Genomic DNA, 19,757 nt, shown 5'->3' with positions numbered 1-19,757 from the left:
ACGTTCATCTTACACCAGAGACAAACTAGATTACAAAACACATGATTATTTTCACATTTATATAAAACAAAAAGTAGATCAGGATGCGAAACTGCCATCGTTCACTCTGTTAAACTGACGCAGTCTAGCGATCTGAAACCAGAAGAAAATTACTACAACAACCTAACATTTTGAAAACCTTAATTGCAAGGGTTTTGGACTGACATCCCTGCCGTCCATGCCACCGAGCTAGGAACCAGAACTGAAATCTGCCGAAGGATTACGGAGTCGGTTGATATTCTTGCCGCAAATCGCCCAAGTCAAAAATTCTTTTCTCCCATCGGAACTAATTGTTTTGAAAAAGCCGTTTACTGCAATCCTGACCTCTACTGCCCACAGCTGCAGTACTGTTTACTGTGACGTGGTTATATACACTCACTGTGACAGACAGAGGCTGAACTTTCGGATTCTACTGCTGAAATGAGGCACGGTGATTTGATCAGCTGTGTCACACGGCAGACATACGGTTTCCAACATGAAGCCTTAACTCTGCCCATTAAACACACACTCGTCCATACAGACAGTCCAGGGCAAACTATACCCAACTTTTGAAGAAAGCAGACGCCTAGGTTATTAATGAAATTGTTAACGGAGACACTGATTTCAAGTAAATACAAAGTGAGCTACCAACAGCTGCAATGAAATAAGTAACACAGGCTAAATAAATATATATGTAAAAATATAAATAAGTAAATCAAGTTTCCCTATTTTACCCGTTTTCCATCTTTGGTCTTCTTTAAGTTCCAAGTGCCATCTGGCAACTTCTCAAAGAACTTTCTTGCTTTTGGTGCTTGGTCAAGAATGTGAGCAGGTGGAATACTCAGAACTTCCACTATTTTATTCATCTGATCTACCTGTATTAAAAATAAAAACAAAAACGCCTGTAACTTCTACTGTAGTACATGCTGCTTCTCCTCACCAGTTCATTCGTTCATCCATAAATTTTATTTTCTTTTTAATTTTTTTTGTAACGTTTTATTCATTTTTGAGACAGAGAGAGAGCATGAACAGGAGAGGGTCAGAGAGGGAGACACAGAATCTGAAACAGGCTCCAGGCTCTGAGCTGTCAGCACAGAGCCCGACACGGGGCTCGAACCCACAGACCGTGAGATCATGACCTGAGCCAAAGTTGGATGCTCAACTGACTGAGCCACCCAGGCGCCCCTCATCCATAAATTTTAAACAGAGCATCTTGGGCGTGTCAGGCACTCCTCTTAGGCATTGAGCACACGATAATGAACAAAAGAGATACAGTCCCTGCCCTCCTGGAGCCCACCATTCCACACAGGGCAGGGCAGACAATTAAACAAATGAACACGTAAAATCAAATAACCATCCAAAAAAAAATCCCACAGGCTTAATAAAGTGTGGACCAAATAAAGTATATTTTTAAGTGCAGGTTCATTCACTCAAATACCAAGTGTCTCCTATATGCTAGAAGCCATGCTCAGTAGAACATAGCAGTAAACAAAACAGATAAAAAAAATCCCTGCCAAAAAGTTCGTATGATAGGGGAAGAGATCACTAATGAACAAACACATAATGAAATACATTATGTCAGATGACGATGAAGAACCATGAGGAAATTCAAAGATGGAGGGTGAGAAGGGGCACTGCAACCGAAAGCAGGGTGTCACCAAGAAGAGGGTATGAGAGCAAAGACCCAGGCAGGGAGGGAAGGAGCCACGCGCTCCCTGGGGAAAGGGCATTTCAGGCACGGAGAAGCATTAATGCAAAGGCCTTAGTACTATGGGCCTGTGGCTACTGTTTCCAAGGGACCACAGAGTAAGGCTGCGGGCTGGTCCAGAGAGAGTGAGGGGAGGCAAGGTCGTAGAGAGAGCGCAGGAGTCACAGGGAATGGGGGATTCTTTGAACCACTCAAAGAACTTGGCTCTTACAATGGGTGAGGTGGAAGCCACTGAAGTTTCACATGATTTAATAAAATATAGTTAATTGTATCTCATTATGTTTTAGTTAGAATTAATACAATTGAATTTAATACCGTGTAAGCTCATGAGAAAGATCCTGATTTACAGGATAATATTAAGGATAACAAAACAATACCAAACACACACTATGCCAGTTACTGCCCAGGACTAGCTCACTACTCTGTAGTTCAAGTGAATTAGAAGGATGGAAGGGACAAGTTTCCGACGCCATATTAAGAGTTGTATAACCCTGTGTAAGTCATGGTCTTTCTTTTCTTGTTTATAAATGCATGGACTGATCAAGATCTGTAATGGTTAACTTTTCTTCAAAACACAAAAAAACCCACAAGGTTTTAAAGCCAACGGAAGTCCAATTCCTCTGACTACAAGAGAGCATGGCCTCTCCCGTGCCCTCCTAGGCACTGCCTCTGACTTTCCAACACCTTCTGAGAACAGACCGGAAACCCATGAATTAAAAGAATTACATATAGCCTGTAGCTCTAAAATTCTATAATCATAGTTCACCCTAAATTACTCAGATCAAATCTCATCAAGGCTGCCAGCCATCACTTCTTAAATTCTAAATCGTACCCTCAAAATTTACAGCAATGTTGACACTGTTTTCATAGTGGCCCTCGGGCCTTTGTTACCTTTTTCTGTTATATTATACTTAAAATCTGTAACATTGAAACCAAAATGTGTAACATTTTCTAATCTAACTTATTGTTCTCCTTATTAGCAGATGAAAAGATCTCGCTTCCCATCTCAAAATCCTAAACTCACCATTATAATAATTGAAAAACTTTTTTTTTTTTAATTTTTTTTTTCAACGTTTATTTATTTTTGGGACAGAGAGAGACAGAGCATGAACGGGGGAGGGGCAGAGAGAGAGGGAGACACAGAATCGGAAACAGGCTCCAGGCTCTGAGCAGTCAGCACAGAGCCCGACGCGGGGCTCGAACTCACGGATCGCGAGATCGTGACCTGGCTGAAGTCGGACGCTTAACCGACTGCGCCACCCAGGCGCCCCTTGAAAAACTTTTTAAATGAACAATATAAATTCAAAACTGACCCAACATTTGAATATTTAACTTGATTATAAGCAGACGTCTTTTCCTAAAAAAAATTTTAAGATTACACAAAGATTAAAAACAAAAGGGAATTATGAAAACAGAAACAGAATTTAGAAAGTAATCATCATATACCTCATTGGCTCCACTGAACAGAGGTTCTCCAGTGTGCATTTCAACCAAAATACACCCAAGGGACCACATGTCGATAGCAAGGTCATAAGGCATTCCCAGTAGCACCTCTGGAGACCGATAAAAGCGACTCTGAATATACTGGTATATCTGAAATATATTGCAATATCATATTAATTCCAACATAAGTTTTGTTTAATTGTGCTCAACACTGAATTAAGAACATTTATCTGGTATCAACAGAAAAAATAATTGGCTAACTCCTAAGCTGGGGTTCCATTTACTGATTTCACCTTTATGCTACAAGTATCATCTAAACAAACATTTCAAGAGAGTGGTTAATCACACTGTGAAATGCAAAACATACAATTCAAGCCCTTTCATTTAGTCCAATCCTAACTGGCAATCAAGATACACCTTAAAACAATTATGTTTTGTTAGAAAAAAGACATTATTGAGAATAGGGTCTCCCTATTAATTACTCTTTCCTGCCATGGATAGCACTTGGTTTGCCACTAATTTAAGGACTAAACTGTATTTTAATTAACCTACAGAATGTATTTCAGCATCAAGTCAAATAAACTCAGTACAATGTAAATGAAAATTCAGACATCTATTACTGTACTGGTTTCACAGATGTATCTGAGAAACACCCCCATATAAAATGCAACCGGAGGTCATTCCTGATCAATCACTTGTTCTCTGCCCTGTCCTCCTCCACCTCCATTTGAGAATTCTTAGGGAAAAAAATCTTGAGATGGATAATTTTCAATGAAGTAATCTGAGAATGTCTCTAGAGACCAATTCATTTTCAGCCATCATAAATTTGTATTTAGAAACATCAGGAAAGCAAACAAAGTTTTATTCAAAAAGAGAAAGAAAGAAACAAAATCCTCCTAACTAAAGCTCTTCACACTTAACAGTCCAATTAGGTGGCCAGCGGCGTGGTGCTTTCTCACGGATGCTTTTGTGGCTCCCACCTAAAACTCTAGCCGAGTCCCCAAAAACAATCTGATGCCCCATAAGCAGATCAACCCCAAACCTAAGGCCTTGTCAGAATGAAGAAAGTGAAATTCAAAGGGAGAGGTAAGAAGTATTACGTGTGGAGGGCCAACAGCATTGGTAAGCCCCAACGACTCCCTACATCTCAAAGGTCTCATTTCCCAGCTTACGTCTGTCACTCGTCTATTCGGTTTGGTCAAAGCAGCGGCTGGGTCATCTACAAGGTTGTGCACCCAAATCCCCTGCAACACGCCTGCCCGGCCACCTTCTGAGACGGAACCAGTAAGTGCAGGGCAGGGCAGGGCCACTGGGTGTGCGTCTCAGGAAGGATCTCTCACTCTCACCTGACACGCTCACATAGTTTAAACCTCACGGAGCTAAAGGGATAGTTGTCTCAATTTGGCTGGAGAGGCACAATAGTGTTTGATATTAGATCACAACATAGGATTTAGGTTTAAAAGGTGAGGGCGTAGAAGTTTTCCAAATCTAAATCTATTCAAATGACGTTCAAGATGGGCATGTATTTCCCATTCACAATATACTTCATCCCCATCAACAATTACGCACATCTCTTGATTTTCAGAGGCATCTGAAACCCCAAACTTTGCTTCCCACTCCCCTAAATCTCAATCAGTGATCTACAGAACACTGTAAAACAAGTTGTAGAAAGTAACAAAAAGCCTGATAGTCCTGTTAACTGGCTATGAACCTCCACGATTAAATTAACCAGCCATGCTTAAAACACAAAAAGATTGTGCAACAGAAAAGTTGCACAGGATAAGAAATCCAATCGGGAAAAACAAAAAGCGGAAAGCCAACATGAAATAGTATCTGAAAGTCAGTTGTGGCCTTTCCTTTTTTCCCCCCGCTAAGAAGTGCAGTTTCAATACTTTCAAGTAAATAGGAACAGTGTCTGAAGTAAGTAAAACATCATCAAATGGGGATCTGACTTCCTTTCAAGAAGAGAGCAACCTATCACTCCTATTCTATATGCAAAACCCGCTGTTAAGGGTACCTTTCATTAACGCTAGAAAGAATAGCAGGAAAAATCTTTCTTCCATCAGCTAAATCTAAATCCATTTATTGCTATAGACAGGTCTGTCTTCAGCAGTCTGAGAAAAACCAGTTTGGACATGTGTCAGAATGTATACAGGGCAAAAAAGATTTAAACGTATTTATCAACACAAGTACACTAACCAACTGTGTAATTTCTATACAAGATCACCATGTGTAATGTAAAATTACCTGTATTTTTCTTAACTTACCAGTTTTTGGAGAAACACATTTATCTTGATCTTTAGAGAAATATTTCATAGCAAGGATTCAATGCTCTAGTATTGGAATAGCCCCAAGTTTATACTAAAACCTCTACTTGGAAAATACACAGATCCACGTAATATTTAATTCGCTCATCTCCTATTCTCTCTTTTAGGCACACAGGTCATTTTTTAAACCCCATTTTAAAAAACCAATACCTTCTCATTCAAAACCTAACTATTTGCATTTGAAGAGATACTTCCCCAAAATAGGTTTCAACACAACGTGATTCAAGCAGCACATTTTAAAGATAACCATCCTGTGATTACCTCTGAATTGTATACACATTAATAACATCTCAAATATCTACCTACGCTTTTACCTAATTCTACTTTAATACACAAGTCCTGAAATATACTTACCCTCTGCCCCAACTGACAGGAACTGCCAAAGTCAACGATCTTGATTGCACTGCGTTTGGGGTTACAAAGAAGGATATTCTCAGGTTTTAGGTCACAGTGAATGATACTAAGTTCTGGAGTCGCGAGGAAAAGCAGTGCAGTGCACATCTGTTGTGCAAACTTTCGTGTTAGGTTCAAAGAGACACCTCGAAAATTGGTGTTCCTCAACAAGTCATAGAGGTTGTAGGACAGCATTTCAAAAACTAAACAGAGATGGTTTCGAAACATAAAGTGGCGCTTCAAATGCACTGAAAGAGGAAGAAAAAGTTTCATTTTAAATTATATATACCAATAAGATGAGAATAATGTATGCATGCATGAACTCTCAAACAGTCTAACAACATTTCCACGTCAAATGTAGACTGAAAACCAAGTTAAAATTTGGAGATCGGCATTCTGCACTAACAGCACATTCTGTAACCAGTCAGGAATATCTAGATTGTTCACCTGCTAATTAAACAGGTGTCGTGCCTGCCAATCAGCAATATAACGTGAGAAGTATCACCAAAATGCTTAGTTTAAAAAAAAAAAAAAGAAAGAAAAAAGAAATCAGGTCTGAAAACACACATAGCAAACTGACAAACAATACTGAGAATACTTCAGTGACTTTCTGCTCACTTCTATGAGAAAGTATTTTTTACTCCCTGAGAGCCCAACCTCACTACTTCATATAAAGCCCCACCCACTGGGATCTCCAGGCTGTGACCATGCTGCTGTAGGCGGCTCTCAGGCTCTGATATATATCCATATTCCGCTTTGCTGAGCCTTGGATCTCACTAGTAATTTCCTGTAACAATTGTCAAAGGAAGGCACAGATCTTTTTTCTTTTAGGCAAATACAACAAGTATGTGAAAAGCATGCTTTACAAGAATTAGAGTTCATAATCAAGGCATTTGATTACGTTCATCAAACTGGTACATGGGATATCTTGTGCACAACTGAAGGTTTGGGAAAACTTGAAAATAAAGCTCAATCACAAGAAGAAATTGTAAGCAGGCTCATGAATGAGAAAAAAGAGTACAGAAGCCATTATATGCGATCAGTATTGACCTCTAAAAAGGCTTAATACACACTAAATTGCTTCAAAGATTGTGCTTTTAGTATTAACACTGACTGCACATCAGATGAGGTCATTCAATAAAGTGCTGCCCTTCACTATAAAATTCTTATATATACCAAGCTGAACACTTGTTACTCAACTGGAATGACATAAAACAACCATCTGTCAAGGTTACCTTCATTTTGGTCTCTTAGTTTCATAAAAAAACAGGTTTCTCTACAGATCTATCTGGAGTAACTATGACGGTATTCAATCTCTGGTCCCCAAAAATGGGGGATACATTGTGTGCTCCTGAATGGCCTCCCCAGGAGCAGAGCCCGTCAACATTGGTTTCACATCATTCTTGATACAAACAATCCAAAGCTGGGATAAATAATACAAATGCTAAATGGCTCTATAGGAGTCTACAGTACAACTCAACACTCTGAAAATAAAAAGAATCCTTAAAGGTTACATAAGAACATATAACATCTGGGGCTCCTGGGTGCCTCGGTCGGTTAAACGTCCGACTTCGGCTCAGGTCACCATCTCCGTTAGTGGGTTCGAGCCTCACATCAGGTTCTGTGCTGACAGCTCAGAGCCTGGAGCCTCTTTTGAATTCTCTGTCTCCCTCTTTCTAACCCTCCTCTGCTTGCTCTCTCTCTCTCTCAATAATAATAAAAAAAATTAAGAAAAATTAAAAAAAAAAAGAATGTATAATATCTGCTCTTAATCAGTGAAGTGCATAGGTTTAATACTATAAACAGAGCTCCATGGGCAAGAAGACACCCCAGCAACATGGTCAAGAGTTTTAATTTGATGAAGCAGTAGCCACAAAAAGAATGTAGAAAGTAACTGATGTCAAAATTCCAGTGTAATTACAAAAATTCCTTTAAGAAACTCTGTGATTACAAAGTTCTTCGAATGGAAGATCAATCCACTTGGTTCCACCTGACTTCCCAATTCATTACTCATTTACTGAGTAACTACAATGGGCTGAGCACTAAAGACATTGTCAAAGAAAGCTCAAACACAAGTATATTTATGTATCTTTTTCACCGAACTTTGGGGATACAGTTGTGTTATCTTTTTAACTGAACTTTGTTGAGGGTCAGCAAGACTTTGTTCTAAACCTAAAGTGAATTTTAACTAGACCCATGACAGATACCAAATAATCCACGTGAGCAATTATGCTGCATGGTAAAGAAGACTTTTTTTTTTTAAGTCTCAAAGACCTAGGACTACAAACTATTAGAATAAATTATTCTTATCAATTACTTCAAAACAAAAAGAAGTTACTGACATCACAAAAGAGCAATATGACTTTGAGACATCTTAAATTTTAAGTGTCAATTCTCCTGGCAGGGCTATGTCTAATTTTAAAGTTTTTGCTTGTTTTCCAATATAGAGCCTCAGTTTCTTGAGACACTGTGCATTCACCACCTTCCTAAATAAAAACTTAAAAAAAAAAAAAAAAACGCATCCCAAAAGCATCTATAATAATTAATGCCATTAATAATCATTAAAGTCAGTTTATTAAAAACAAATTGACAGCCATTATTACATACAACTGAATAACTAACATTTATTGAATGCTTACTATAAATTTGCCATGTTTTCTTTCCGTAAGACAGAATTCAAATGTAATGCCATCAACATTTTCTCTACTACTTAAGCAAACACTCAAAACACAAAACACAAGAGTGAGGAGGAAGATGTTCACAGATTATAAGTCAAGTATCCTTCAAATGTCCTTCTTGAGCTTCTAAGCCCTTTGAATGAAAACAGGCTCAAATTTACACGTTATAACTGACACTGAACAGTAAATGTTCAGTGAGTATGAAAGGTTTTAGGGGCACCTGGGTGGTTCAATCAGTTAAGCATCCGACTTTGTGGCTCAGGTCATGATCTCACAGATCATGGGTTGCAGCCCCGCGTCAGGCTCTGTGCCGACAGCTCAGAGCCTGGAGCCTGCTTCGGATTCTGTGTCTCTGTGTCTCTGTCTCTCTCTGTCTCTGTCTCTGTCTCTCTCTCCCCCTCCCCCACTTGTGTTTCTCTCTCTCTCTCAAAAATAAATAAACAACAACAAAAAAAAAGGGTTTAAATAGACATGTTATTACTATGGATTATATCAGGTTTTCTCTACAGAGAAGAAATTAAGAAAAATTAATAATATTAAGGTCATTTTACTGTAACACTAGGGAATGAAGGCGGTTTCATAAAGGAAATCTGATCTTGGTATCTGAACCTTACATCTTTTTTTTTTTTTTTAATTTTTTTTTTCAACGTTTTTATTTATTTTTGGGACAGAGAGAGACAGAGCATGAACGGGGGAGGGGCAGAGAGAGAGGGAGACACAGAATCGGAAACAGGCTCCAGGCTCTGAGCCATCAGCCCAGAGCCCGATGCGGGGCTCGAACTCACAGACCACAAGATCGTGACCTGGCTGAAGTCGGACGCTTAACCGACTGCGCCACCCAGGCGCCCCTGAACCTTACATCTTTAAACATTTTTTGTTTCCACCATTTTGGGCACACTAAAGAATCATAATGCCCACTTATTCATAAAAAGATATTTATTAAATAAAATTTAACCTCATGTTTATCAAGTCAGGCCAGCATTTCTGGAAATGAGTTGCTATGTATACATGCCTAGAGAAACTTCTATAGTTAGTTGATCCTAAGGTCTCAATCTTAAAACTTGATGGTATTTTATATTTACTCTTGGTAGCAATTTGTTTCTTGGCACATAGAATAATGGGATCTTACAATCCTTGGCATCTTAGATTTGACTGAGAACAGTATTAAACAAGGTATATTCAGATGTTGTTGGGCCCATATATCAACTGACTTCACTATTTCCAGAATTTTTCTCTTTTTTGTTTTCAGGAAAAACACTGTAAGACAAGGAAACAAACACAGGGTCTAGATTCCAGCAGAGGTAGGTTCAGATGCTAGCTGCAGAGCCCCTGGGATCCTGAGTATGTTACACTTTGTAAACACAGTCTATAATCTAAGGACCCTACCGCTTTCCTTACAGGACTACTCTATTACAGATGATGGAAGAAAAGCACAAGGAATATGATAGGAGTTCAAGAAATAGTGGCTATTACCTCTTTTCTGTTGTAATAAGTCTTAACAGCATCTAATGCTGTCAAACTGACAAACAGCCTGAGGAGGAGTCTGAGAACTTGGCTCAGACATTCCAAAACTAGTTCTATTATTGTAATATATTTGGCTTACTTCTAATTTCTGAGGGTAGGAGAAACAGTTAAAGTTGCTAAAAAGAGGACCCCTGGACAAAGTGCATCATTACAGCAAACAAATGGCACTAGTAAGTTGCAAAACATGATACTATTCTTGTGTTTCTAAATTATACACCACGAGGAATGCACATTCCCCAAGATTTAGAATATTACTGCCAGATCGAGTGACCGACAAAAATCTATGCCCTCCAACAGAAATAAACAGTTGAATTTTTAACCTATCACTTTAAAAATTAACATATTCTCATTCAAAAACAACCATGAACTCAAACTTCTGGCCCATGTGAGGGCACATGGCTTTGTGTGCCTGTTTGTTTACCTATGTAGTATTTCATTTCAGTGTCATGTTTGTTCATGAGCTCAAGAAGTCGCACTTCTATCTGGGCTTGATTCAGAAAAGCCTTCTTGTTCTTTATTATTTTAATGGCAACCCATTCTTGCTCCACACGATCATATGCTTTTACAACCTAGAAGAGAAAAAAGATAAATAATTCTCTACTAATGGCAACAACTGCACGACATTCTACATTTAACTTTAATTGTATATTTACCTAATTCTCATTCTTCTCATCTCCCTAAGATGAGGTCCTGTTCGTTTCCATTCAGTCTCATCCATTTACTACTTTACAGTCAACTTTAAGTCAACCTTTTCAGTTACATTTCTTTTGTATCCTTACAGTATTTCTAAATATCCACAATATTGCCTTCTTAACAAAAGCTAGATTTCTCCAGAAACAAATTTACATCATGACAAGTGCTTTGCTTTTTTACCTTTTTTACTAAATGACACTATAAAACAATTCTCCTAACCTTTTAATGGGAGAAAAACCTGGTTTAAATCTCAAGTATATGTGTAAATTATTTATTTTTTAAAGTTTTTTTTAATGTTTATTTATTTTTGAGAGAGAGTATGCATGAGTGGTGGAGAGGCAGACAGAGAGGAAGACAGAGAATCCGAAGCAGGCTCCACGCTGTCAGGGCAAAGCCCAAAGTGGGGTTCAAACTCACAAACTGTTGAGATCATGACCTGGGCCAACGTTGGACACTCAACTGACTGAGCCACCCAGGCACCCCTCAGGTAAAATATTTAAAATAAGGTTCTGAGTCATTTGAAAAATGCAGAAAGCTTCCTAACCTTAAGTTAGATTCTCACAAACACGGGTATATAACAAAAGAATAGGTTTCCTTAAAAAAAATAAATCTAATACAAATTACTCAGAAAGTTCCATGATATAAGGTAAAAGCCACAATTAGTGGATTTTGATAGTTTTAAAGTAGGAATCAATGCTAAGGAAAGTGGAGTGTTCATAAGCAAATCACCATGTACACCTCTCATCTTAATTTTACTCATTTAAAAGGCGTTTCACATTACTAACAAAGAGAGTTACATAAAAATTAGGAAATCGGGGCGCCTGGGTGGCTTAGTCAGAAACATCCAACTCTTGATTCTGGCTCAGGTCATGATCTCACGATTTGTGAGATCAAGCCCCAAGTCAGGCTCTGGGCCAACAGGGTTGAGCCTGCTTGGGATTCTCTCTTTCCCTCTCTCCTTGCCCCTCGCCCATTCACGTACTATCTCTTTCGCACACACACAAAATAAACATTTAAAAAACTCAGGAAATCAATACATTGGTAAAAGAGAACTATCCACAAATCAGAAAGAGCAATCTGATTAAATGTTAATTTATATTTATAATAAATACAATCTGAATAGGCAAGAGTTTTTATACATTTTCTAGCATATTCAGAAAGCCTGGAGATAGATGTAGGTAGAACTCCAGGTAATTCCAATTTGGAGGCTGAGTACCACTAGAGGAGAGGAAGAGAATGGAATGCATGAAGATTTACATCAGTCAAGGTTAAATATATCGTCAATGGTATATTATAAATGGTCCAATTAAAATCAAACTTGGAGGGGTGCCTGGATGGCTCAGTCGGTTAAGCGTCCGACTCTTGGTTTCAGCTCCAGTCACGATCTCGCAGTTTCGTGGGTTCAAGCCTCACATCAGGCTCTGTGCTGCCAGCTTGGGATTGTCTCCCTTTCTCTCTGCCCCTCCCCCACTTGCGCCATCTCTGTGTCTCTCAAAAAAATAAATAACTTGTTAAAAAAAATTTTTTAAATCAAACTTGGAATGAAAAATCCAATTATTTCTGGTTTCATCCAATTCTAGAAAAAAAGAGTATCTACTGTCTTTAAAATCAGAGGCTACCCCTATAAACATCTGACCAAGCTGTTTTGATATTCTTCTGTTTCACTGACTATATTGACGGCACCAAGAGTTGCAGTTCTACGCCCGGATCCTAATGGTCTCCAGGACAAAGGCCACTAACGGGCCCAACTATTTACTGACTTAGCAAATAGTTAACCGGCTAAATGCTAAAGCAATGGTTTCCGACCCTGAATTACACATTCAACAGGCAGCCTGAAAAAATACAAACGCGCAGAATCCAGCCACAGAGATTCTGGTTTAATTGGTTTACAGCCCAGGTAGCAGTCCTTTCCCCCCAACATCCCCCCCCACCCCCTGCCAAAGCTCCCTGGGAAATTTCAATGTGCAATCAAGACTCCTAACCATTGGCTAAGAAATGAAGGAGCACCTTACTTGATAAGGATCTGGCAGAGTTCAGAGAAAATCTGATCAAGTCAGTATGGAAGACATTACCTGGTGAGTGACGGGTCCTGAACCTGAACACGCGTGAGCCTAAGGCAGGCATCAGTCTAACCTGATGAGATGGAGTTTGAGGTCAACGGGTCTCAATTTTCAATCGCTTAACTATGCTCACTTGCTCTTAGGAATTAAAGTATGAGAAAATCAAAGTGAAGGGGAGGAGAAAAACATCACTCTGAACTCAAAGACTACATATTTAGGGAAAACCAAAAAACCAAAGTGGAAAACGAAGTTTAGAGAGTCGGCTGTATGGCACAATTTCCACAGTGAACAACACAGGGGTTAGAAAACTGTCCTACTGAAGGCAGCTGCCCAAGTAGCTGGTGTGATTTTCAAGGTGGAGCCAGCAATCCCTGGATCTAGGGTGCGTGCGGCCTTACTAAAAGCTGGGCCTCAGACACGCCTTTCCTTAGGAGACCCTGAGAGAGAAGGAGCTGCTTCTGACAAAAGAAGTAATACTTCATAAAGAGGGACTCCCCCAACACTGAGAAACCCCTAACTCAAAGAAAAAGAGGTTACAAATCAAGGAGAAGGTCCCTGAGTTCTTTACAAGTACTGCAACTACTTGGAATTTGAAAGCGGGAAGGGGCAGATACTATACACAGGTGGCACCAGGGCCTTGAAGAGCCACACTGGAATTACAGAGGCCTCCTAGCAACCTTGTACATATTTCCTTACAGGTTTAATAGCTGAAGATTTTTCTGGGTCTTTTCTGGGTGGCTGCTAATGGCCCACAGTACATTTTTTGTCCTAAGTGTGATCAGACGCATGCACAGGCTGAAAAAAAGGCATTATTTTTCCTTCTCTCAGAGCAGGAATGGGTAAATAGGAGCACGCGGGTTCCAAAGTTTTAAAAGGCCCCAAAACAAAACAAAACCATTTTTCTTTAAAGGTGGTTCAGGAAAGTCATTTTGAAACCCATTCTATCCTCATCACTGAAAAGTCCAAAGAAGTGTTTGAACTGCAGGTGAGTGATGGCCTCACCACACAAAGGGCATGAGGCAAAGGAGACTGGGATCAGCAGTAAATCACACCTCACACCAAACAGAGCTTGGGGACTCAATGAGATAGGACTGACAAGTGGGAGCAGCTAGCGGGGCAGGTCCACAGCCAGAGAAAAAGTTTCTTCAAAGTGCAAGGACGAAGGTGTGATGGCTCTCGGTCTGAGCACAACTGATGCAAGAGACCGCCATATTTAGGGTTTTGCGCTCTACGCTGAGGCTGGGTGGGCAGGTGAGGACGGAAGGGCTGTGGGTGGAGACGAGGCCAGGAATAAAGAGAAACACCGGGTTCTATTGGGGAGCCCCTTCCTCTCTTTTCCTGCTAGAAGCTGCTAGAAGCTGCTGAATGATCCTTTCCATCACAGTCACGGTATCAGCCGTGCTGGTACTGTGAGAACGGGAAGAGAAAACCCTGAAGACCATGTGCCCACTTCAAGGCCTGATAACAGAAGGTAAGTTGAGAGAAAAACCAGGACACAGCCCCTGGCTTTCCCAGCCTCTAAAAAAGTGGCAGGGCACCTGCTGCGCCAACTGAACTCTTTTCTTTCTGAAGAGGAGTTATCAGATAGGAAGGTAATTATCTCTTGCATCCATAGTGAAGAATCATCCAGAGACCATACACAATCCATATGAAAGGGGCAATACCACCTGTTAGCGATTCCGATCAAGTCATGTATCAGTAAGGTAAGTACTCGATAGCTCTGGAAAGTAAATATGGAAAGTCTAATGGAGTTTTTAGAGCTGATGCAGTTTTACTGCCTTTGAAGGACCATGATAACCCCAAATACTTACATATCTGTTGTTTACATCTATTTACAGACATTGAAAGTGTACTACTGAGGAAAAGGCATAACAACATGATTCACTAGGAAGCTCTAATTTAGGAAACACAGCATTTTCCATTAAATTACCTGTCCAAAGGAACCTTTGCCTATCAAGGAGTCAATTTCGTAACGATCCATCCACTTCTCTCCGTTTTTTACAATATAATCATAGTTATCATCATCATAACCATCATTGTAAACCTTCCGCTCCTTCTTATGACTAGAATCGTCTCCCTGGCCCTGTTGGTGTCTTCGCTTCTTTTTTGCATAGTAAACCTGAAATGAGAATGTACCGGTGTTAAGTGTAGAATTTAAATCTTTGGGGGTGAGGAGGCGCCATGTGCACATGCGTGTGTGTGAGATATAGATCAAGAGTATACGTGAGACAAATGTGCCATCAGGAAGAAACTGATGAATTTTTATTCCTTAGAACAAATACAAAAAAATGAAATAAAGAATTTTCTATAGTTGCTATTTGAATTACGTAATGACACTGATATATAACCATTGAAAAACGTCTACGGTGAAATTCACCTTTAAATTATATTGTTTATACATCTTATCAACAGATGCTAAGTGACTAGTCAAAGTATCCCATTCAAGAAGACTAACAGAGTCTGATTTATATTGATTTCTTAAACTAGGATAAAACTTGTATACAATGAGATGGCATAGCTTGTATGAGTATAATATGAGGGATGGGGCAGGGAGGGGGGTGTGTGTGTAGATACTGATGTAATCAACACATGCCAAACCAAATAAAGAGCTTTTTCATCCTATCAACTTCCTGCATCCCCATTTTATATTTGGTCTTAAGACAAAAGGTTTTAAAAATGAAAGTTTAGATGGGTGTGAACTATAATTTTCCTAATACAAAAGGCCGTCTGAGACATTCCGGTTTTTAAGCCTATAATAACGTAACAATTAATGAAAGCCGGCCGCTCCTTCCCCTTCCCCTTCCCCATACTAAGGGCCGTAAACCCTGTGGCTGATCACAGTTGAGTTCTTCTCCTTCTATCTATTTTTCTTACAAAATTGTTGCTAAAGCCAGTTAAAAAATTACAGGTAGACTAGGCAATAGTTCAAGTAATTGGTAACTAACTGAGGAAATTATAAATTACACTGCACAGAGTAACACCAGAAAAATTCTAGTTTACAAGGTGCCAAAATGGTTAAAAACCTGCTTCAGCAAAGCTACTGGGAAACTCTCATTTCACCACAGGTTAACAGCAGCTTTGTTAATAATCTCCCAGATATTAACAAACTGACATTAATAAACTCTTAACAATTTTCCAGATAATCAAAACTAGTTTGGCACATCTTTTCTAACACATTGTGTACAAAATCCAACGCAGAAATGTTCATCATTGAGTGCATACTACTCTTATCTTGCCACACTGCCACAGTAATACAACTATACTGGCATTAAACAGCATCAAACTGATATAAACTGTACACATGCATAAGAACATGCTTTTAGTGAAATGGCTCCAGAGCTGGAACGGGGCAAGCCTTTAGTATGAAAGGAGACAGGGCTCACATGAAGAGGAAAGGAATCATAGACACATCCACTCTTCTCCAGAAAAGCTCATTTCGTAATTAATTACGGAGCTAGAGCTGCGGCTAGAAGCAGATGGCAATCAAGCCAAAGGTCTAAGACACCAGAAAAATAATTTTTGGAGCCAAAGGGCCAAGGTGATAGGAGTAATTCCAAGTGCTATGTTTTTTACTCTATTTACATCCACCAAAAACGCTTTCAAATATTTACAATAAAGCCACACACATAAAAATTTAAAAGACAATTTAAAGCCACAGAAATAGAGACCTATCAAATAAAGTAGGCCAAATGCCTGTTAACTGGGTATTAGATCTCACTCTGAGTTTCCTGACATCCATGGCGAAAACAGAAAGACATATAATAATTTACACAAAATTCTAACATATGCATAATTTTACAGTGTCATTATTCCCTCCTTTTCTCCTTTCTTGCTTTAGAGAAGAATTATTACAGAAACATGATCTCAGCATATATTAAATACAACTTGGAAAAAAGGGAAGTCATCCTACAATTATCTTAATTTTTTGCAGTCCTTGTTAATATAGTTTTTTTCTTTTACACAATTATATTACCTATAAATCATTAACACTGGGGTCTACACAATAATCATCAATATTATAATCACTGGGAATAAAGTTTAGTATATTTAAAAAGGCCACAAAGTAACTTTTCTTCCCTGCTCTATTGCAAGATATGCTATTAAAAGAAATCAGTCATCTTACCTCATTAATATGCTTATATGTTTTGATCAAGTCAACAGAAAGTTTTCTCAGGGGAGCAGTTGCTGGATCACGGAAGGTTTGGGGCATCCGCCTCTGTAACATGACAATATCAGGCATCACCTTAAATAGACAGAAAAGACTAGCACTTTAACTATACTGTACTGGTATAAATCCCCTCTCTTCTGTAACCTGTGTACAGGTATTAAAAAAAAAAAGACATCTACATTAGAAGATCATGCATTCTCTCTCAGTTATCTCTTTCGCCTGGATTCCAATGAAGACCACTGGAACAAAGAAGTGAAATTAGAAGATAATGTGCCAGCTGTGGCTTTCGATCCCGTTCCCCAAATTAAAGTGGGATCACAGACACACCCATGAGTCCAGGAGACACACACGCCACTGCCCAAGAGGGCTTCTCCATCATACAAGGAAAAAGTTCTTCCGAATTATTCCTAAAGCCCGATCTGGTTGACAAAAGGCAAAAAGGCAAAGACAAACCTAACTTTCAGCTTCCTAGGACATGGTGTCGGGACCCGCTGGCACCACAAAGCAAGGCGGCCACGGGGCAAGACTGGAGCCCGGCACTAAGGCGTGCAGCACCCCCACACCCTCGACCCTGCCTTCTGACAAACACCTGCCCTGTAAGCAAGGCGGAAACCTGCGTTTGTTTCTTTAACAAAACATGCTCTCCCGGGTAACACGCCCCAGCTTACAGTCTGCATTCCCTCCCTGCCTTAGCACTTAGCGCCACCTGACATACTATATTTACGCATTAACTGGTTCTAGTTTTTTCTCCTTCTCCTCCCATTACAAGAAAAACTCCATAAAGTCAGGGATTCCTTTGTTCAGTGGTGTATTATTCCCTTTGCCTAAAACAGCGGTGGGCACATACGATATGTTTCATAAATACCTGCTGAATAAACCAATGAATCCACAATACCGAAATCTCTACTTACAATTACACTAGGAGGGGACCCCAAGTAAGTTCCAGAGAACACTTTAAAGCTCGTGAAACTCTTTTAAAAACTAATTCCAACCACATTCTATTAACAACCTCCCCACTCGAATCCTAAACGGTGTCCCTTTTATCCTGTAACAGGTAGTCAGAGTTCAACTGTGAGCTTCCTGCCAGATGGGAGGGGGACCAGAGCAGGGGCATCCTCCGTACATACACCAGGAAGGCCTCCACTAGTGCGCCAAGATCCTGGACTGTGGTCCCAACAGGGCTTCTTGCCATCAACAGATCCTCAAAACCGATGACGTGCATCAAGGTACCTACAGTCACCATCACCAGCCATTCGCGGATTCCTGTCTAGCTCTTGCAGACAGCGATGCCACAAAATCTAATGACTGAGCCAGATCCCCTGGCACAGCCCCTCTCCAAGGACACTCAGGTCAAGGTGAGGGGCTGAGAGACAGCAAAGGCATCATACCAAGGCCTCACTGAAATGTCTGGGGTCTTGGGATAATTAACCACGTCAACCCACACCAACAAAACAGAGGGTTGGTCTGTAAGGTGATGGTGGACTTAAGAGTCACCATCCCCTTGGTAAGACAAGATGGGAGCGATCGTGGCAGTTTTCCAGGTGCATTTTCTCTAAAACTAACATTAACATTGGTTTCCTCTGCCTCTATACTCAAACTCTAAAAAGCTATTATCCAGAGAGTAATTTCACTGAATTACTGTAGTAGGCTATTAATTCATTCTCTGTCCTCATGATCTTTCCCTCCTTAAAGTTCGAAATAAAGTTTAAGGGGGTAAAACTCTTTGGTGGTTAGAATTGTTTGTCTGCAAAGATGGCAGCAATTGATAAGAAAATCCAAAGTACTTAATTTTTCAAATATATGTTGTTTTATCTTGCTAAATATAAAGAGCAGGTACAGTGAGATGCACAGGGTATTTTATTCTTATACTGTTCCTTGGAGATGTAATTTAATCGAGTAACAATACTGGTAATAAGCATGTCAATTATTTTTATGTGAATGAATGCTATAAGCAGTTAAGATAATGAAAAAGGTTTGCCTTAACATATTTCCTTCTTTATTTTTTAAGACCCTGGCAACGTTTTCTCATGCAGGGAATTAACTCGGCAAGACCATCCTTAGAGCACTGGAATGCGGCTAAACCCCACCATGAGATCTTACAGAACCTCAACCAGTGAGGTATTTCATTACTACTCTAAGAAAAGTTCGGCGGGAGGCGTAGCTGCGGTTAGAAACAAATGAATGACTTAAGTAGTTGACAGTAAAATAAGAGAAGCAAGTACTTGCTCCACGCCCTGTCAGAAGCATACACAGATTTCTGCATCGCTCATGGAATCCTCTCAATGATCTCCTGAGAATGAGCAGTGTTCTTGTCACCAGCTTGCAAGTGGGAGACCGGAGTCTAGGATGTGAAATGCTCGGCCGGAGTTCCGCAACTCGTAAAGGGCACCTGTGAGATGGGAACTGAGACCGTGAGAAGTCCTGGGCCCTGAACCACACAACACTGGGCCAGGAGCTCCTTCCTGGTCAGGGGAAGGCCTCAATTCTACCCTCTTGGCTGAGTCGCTTTTAGGCTATTTGTAGGGCAACATCACGGAGGTTCTTTAAATTTTTAACTTATCCATTTACAATTCCACTGGTGTTTCAAACATGGGACAAACAGAACCAGTGACTCCATCTTTCCAGGAGCAATTATGCTCACTCAAAAACACCAAAATCACACGATCAAGACAACAATTTCAAATGTACAGGACATACAAGAAATTCGACAAGAAGGTAACTTGGACTCAGTAGCGATGGTTTTCC

At 39.9% G+C, this 19,757-nt stretch overlaps 1 protein-coding gene across 2 annotated transcripts in view; it reads right to left on the bottom strand.

The window, feature by feature from the left end:
• DYRK1A (dual specificity tyrosine phosphorylation regulated kinase 1A) overlaps positions 1-19,757 on the bottom strand; it is a 149,008-nt gene that overhangs the window by 17,456 nt on the left and 111,795 nt on the right. The window contains exons 4-9 of one of the 2 annotated variants that reach the window (XM_047098672.1): positions 16,968-17,087; positions 14,775-14,963; positions 10,513-10,660; positions 5,851-6,137; positions 3,173-3,319; positions 753-893 (exon numbers count right to left, since the gene is read on the bottom strand). In XM_047098672.1, coding sequence (XP_046954628.1) covers positions 753-893; positions 3,173-3,319; positions 5,851-6,137; positions 10,513-10,660; positions 14,775-14,963; positions 16,968-17,087 — 1,032 coding nt within the window. The remainder of the gene's footprint in view (positions 1-752; positions 894-3,172; positions 3,320-5,850; positions 6,138-10,512; positions 10,661-14,774; positions 14,964-16,967; positions 17,088-19,757) is intronic. The other variant, XM_047098673.1, reaches the window with a different exon arrangement.

The sequence above is a fragment of the Lynx rufus genome, unplaced genomic scaffold (assembly GCF_022079265.1).
Source record: "Lynx rufus isolate CCGP_SWC_20201006 ecotype Redwood Valley unplaced genomic scaffold, mLynRuf1.p SCAF_5, whole genome shotgun sequence".
In the NCBI taxonomy this organism is placed as follows: Eukaryota; Metazoa; Chordata; class Mammalia; order Carnivora; family Felidae; genus Lynx; species Lynx rufus.
Note: the sequence above shows the minus strand (reverse complement) of the source record. Positions and strands in the feature narration are given on the sequence as shown.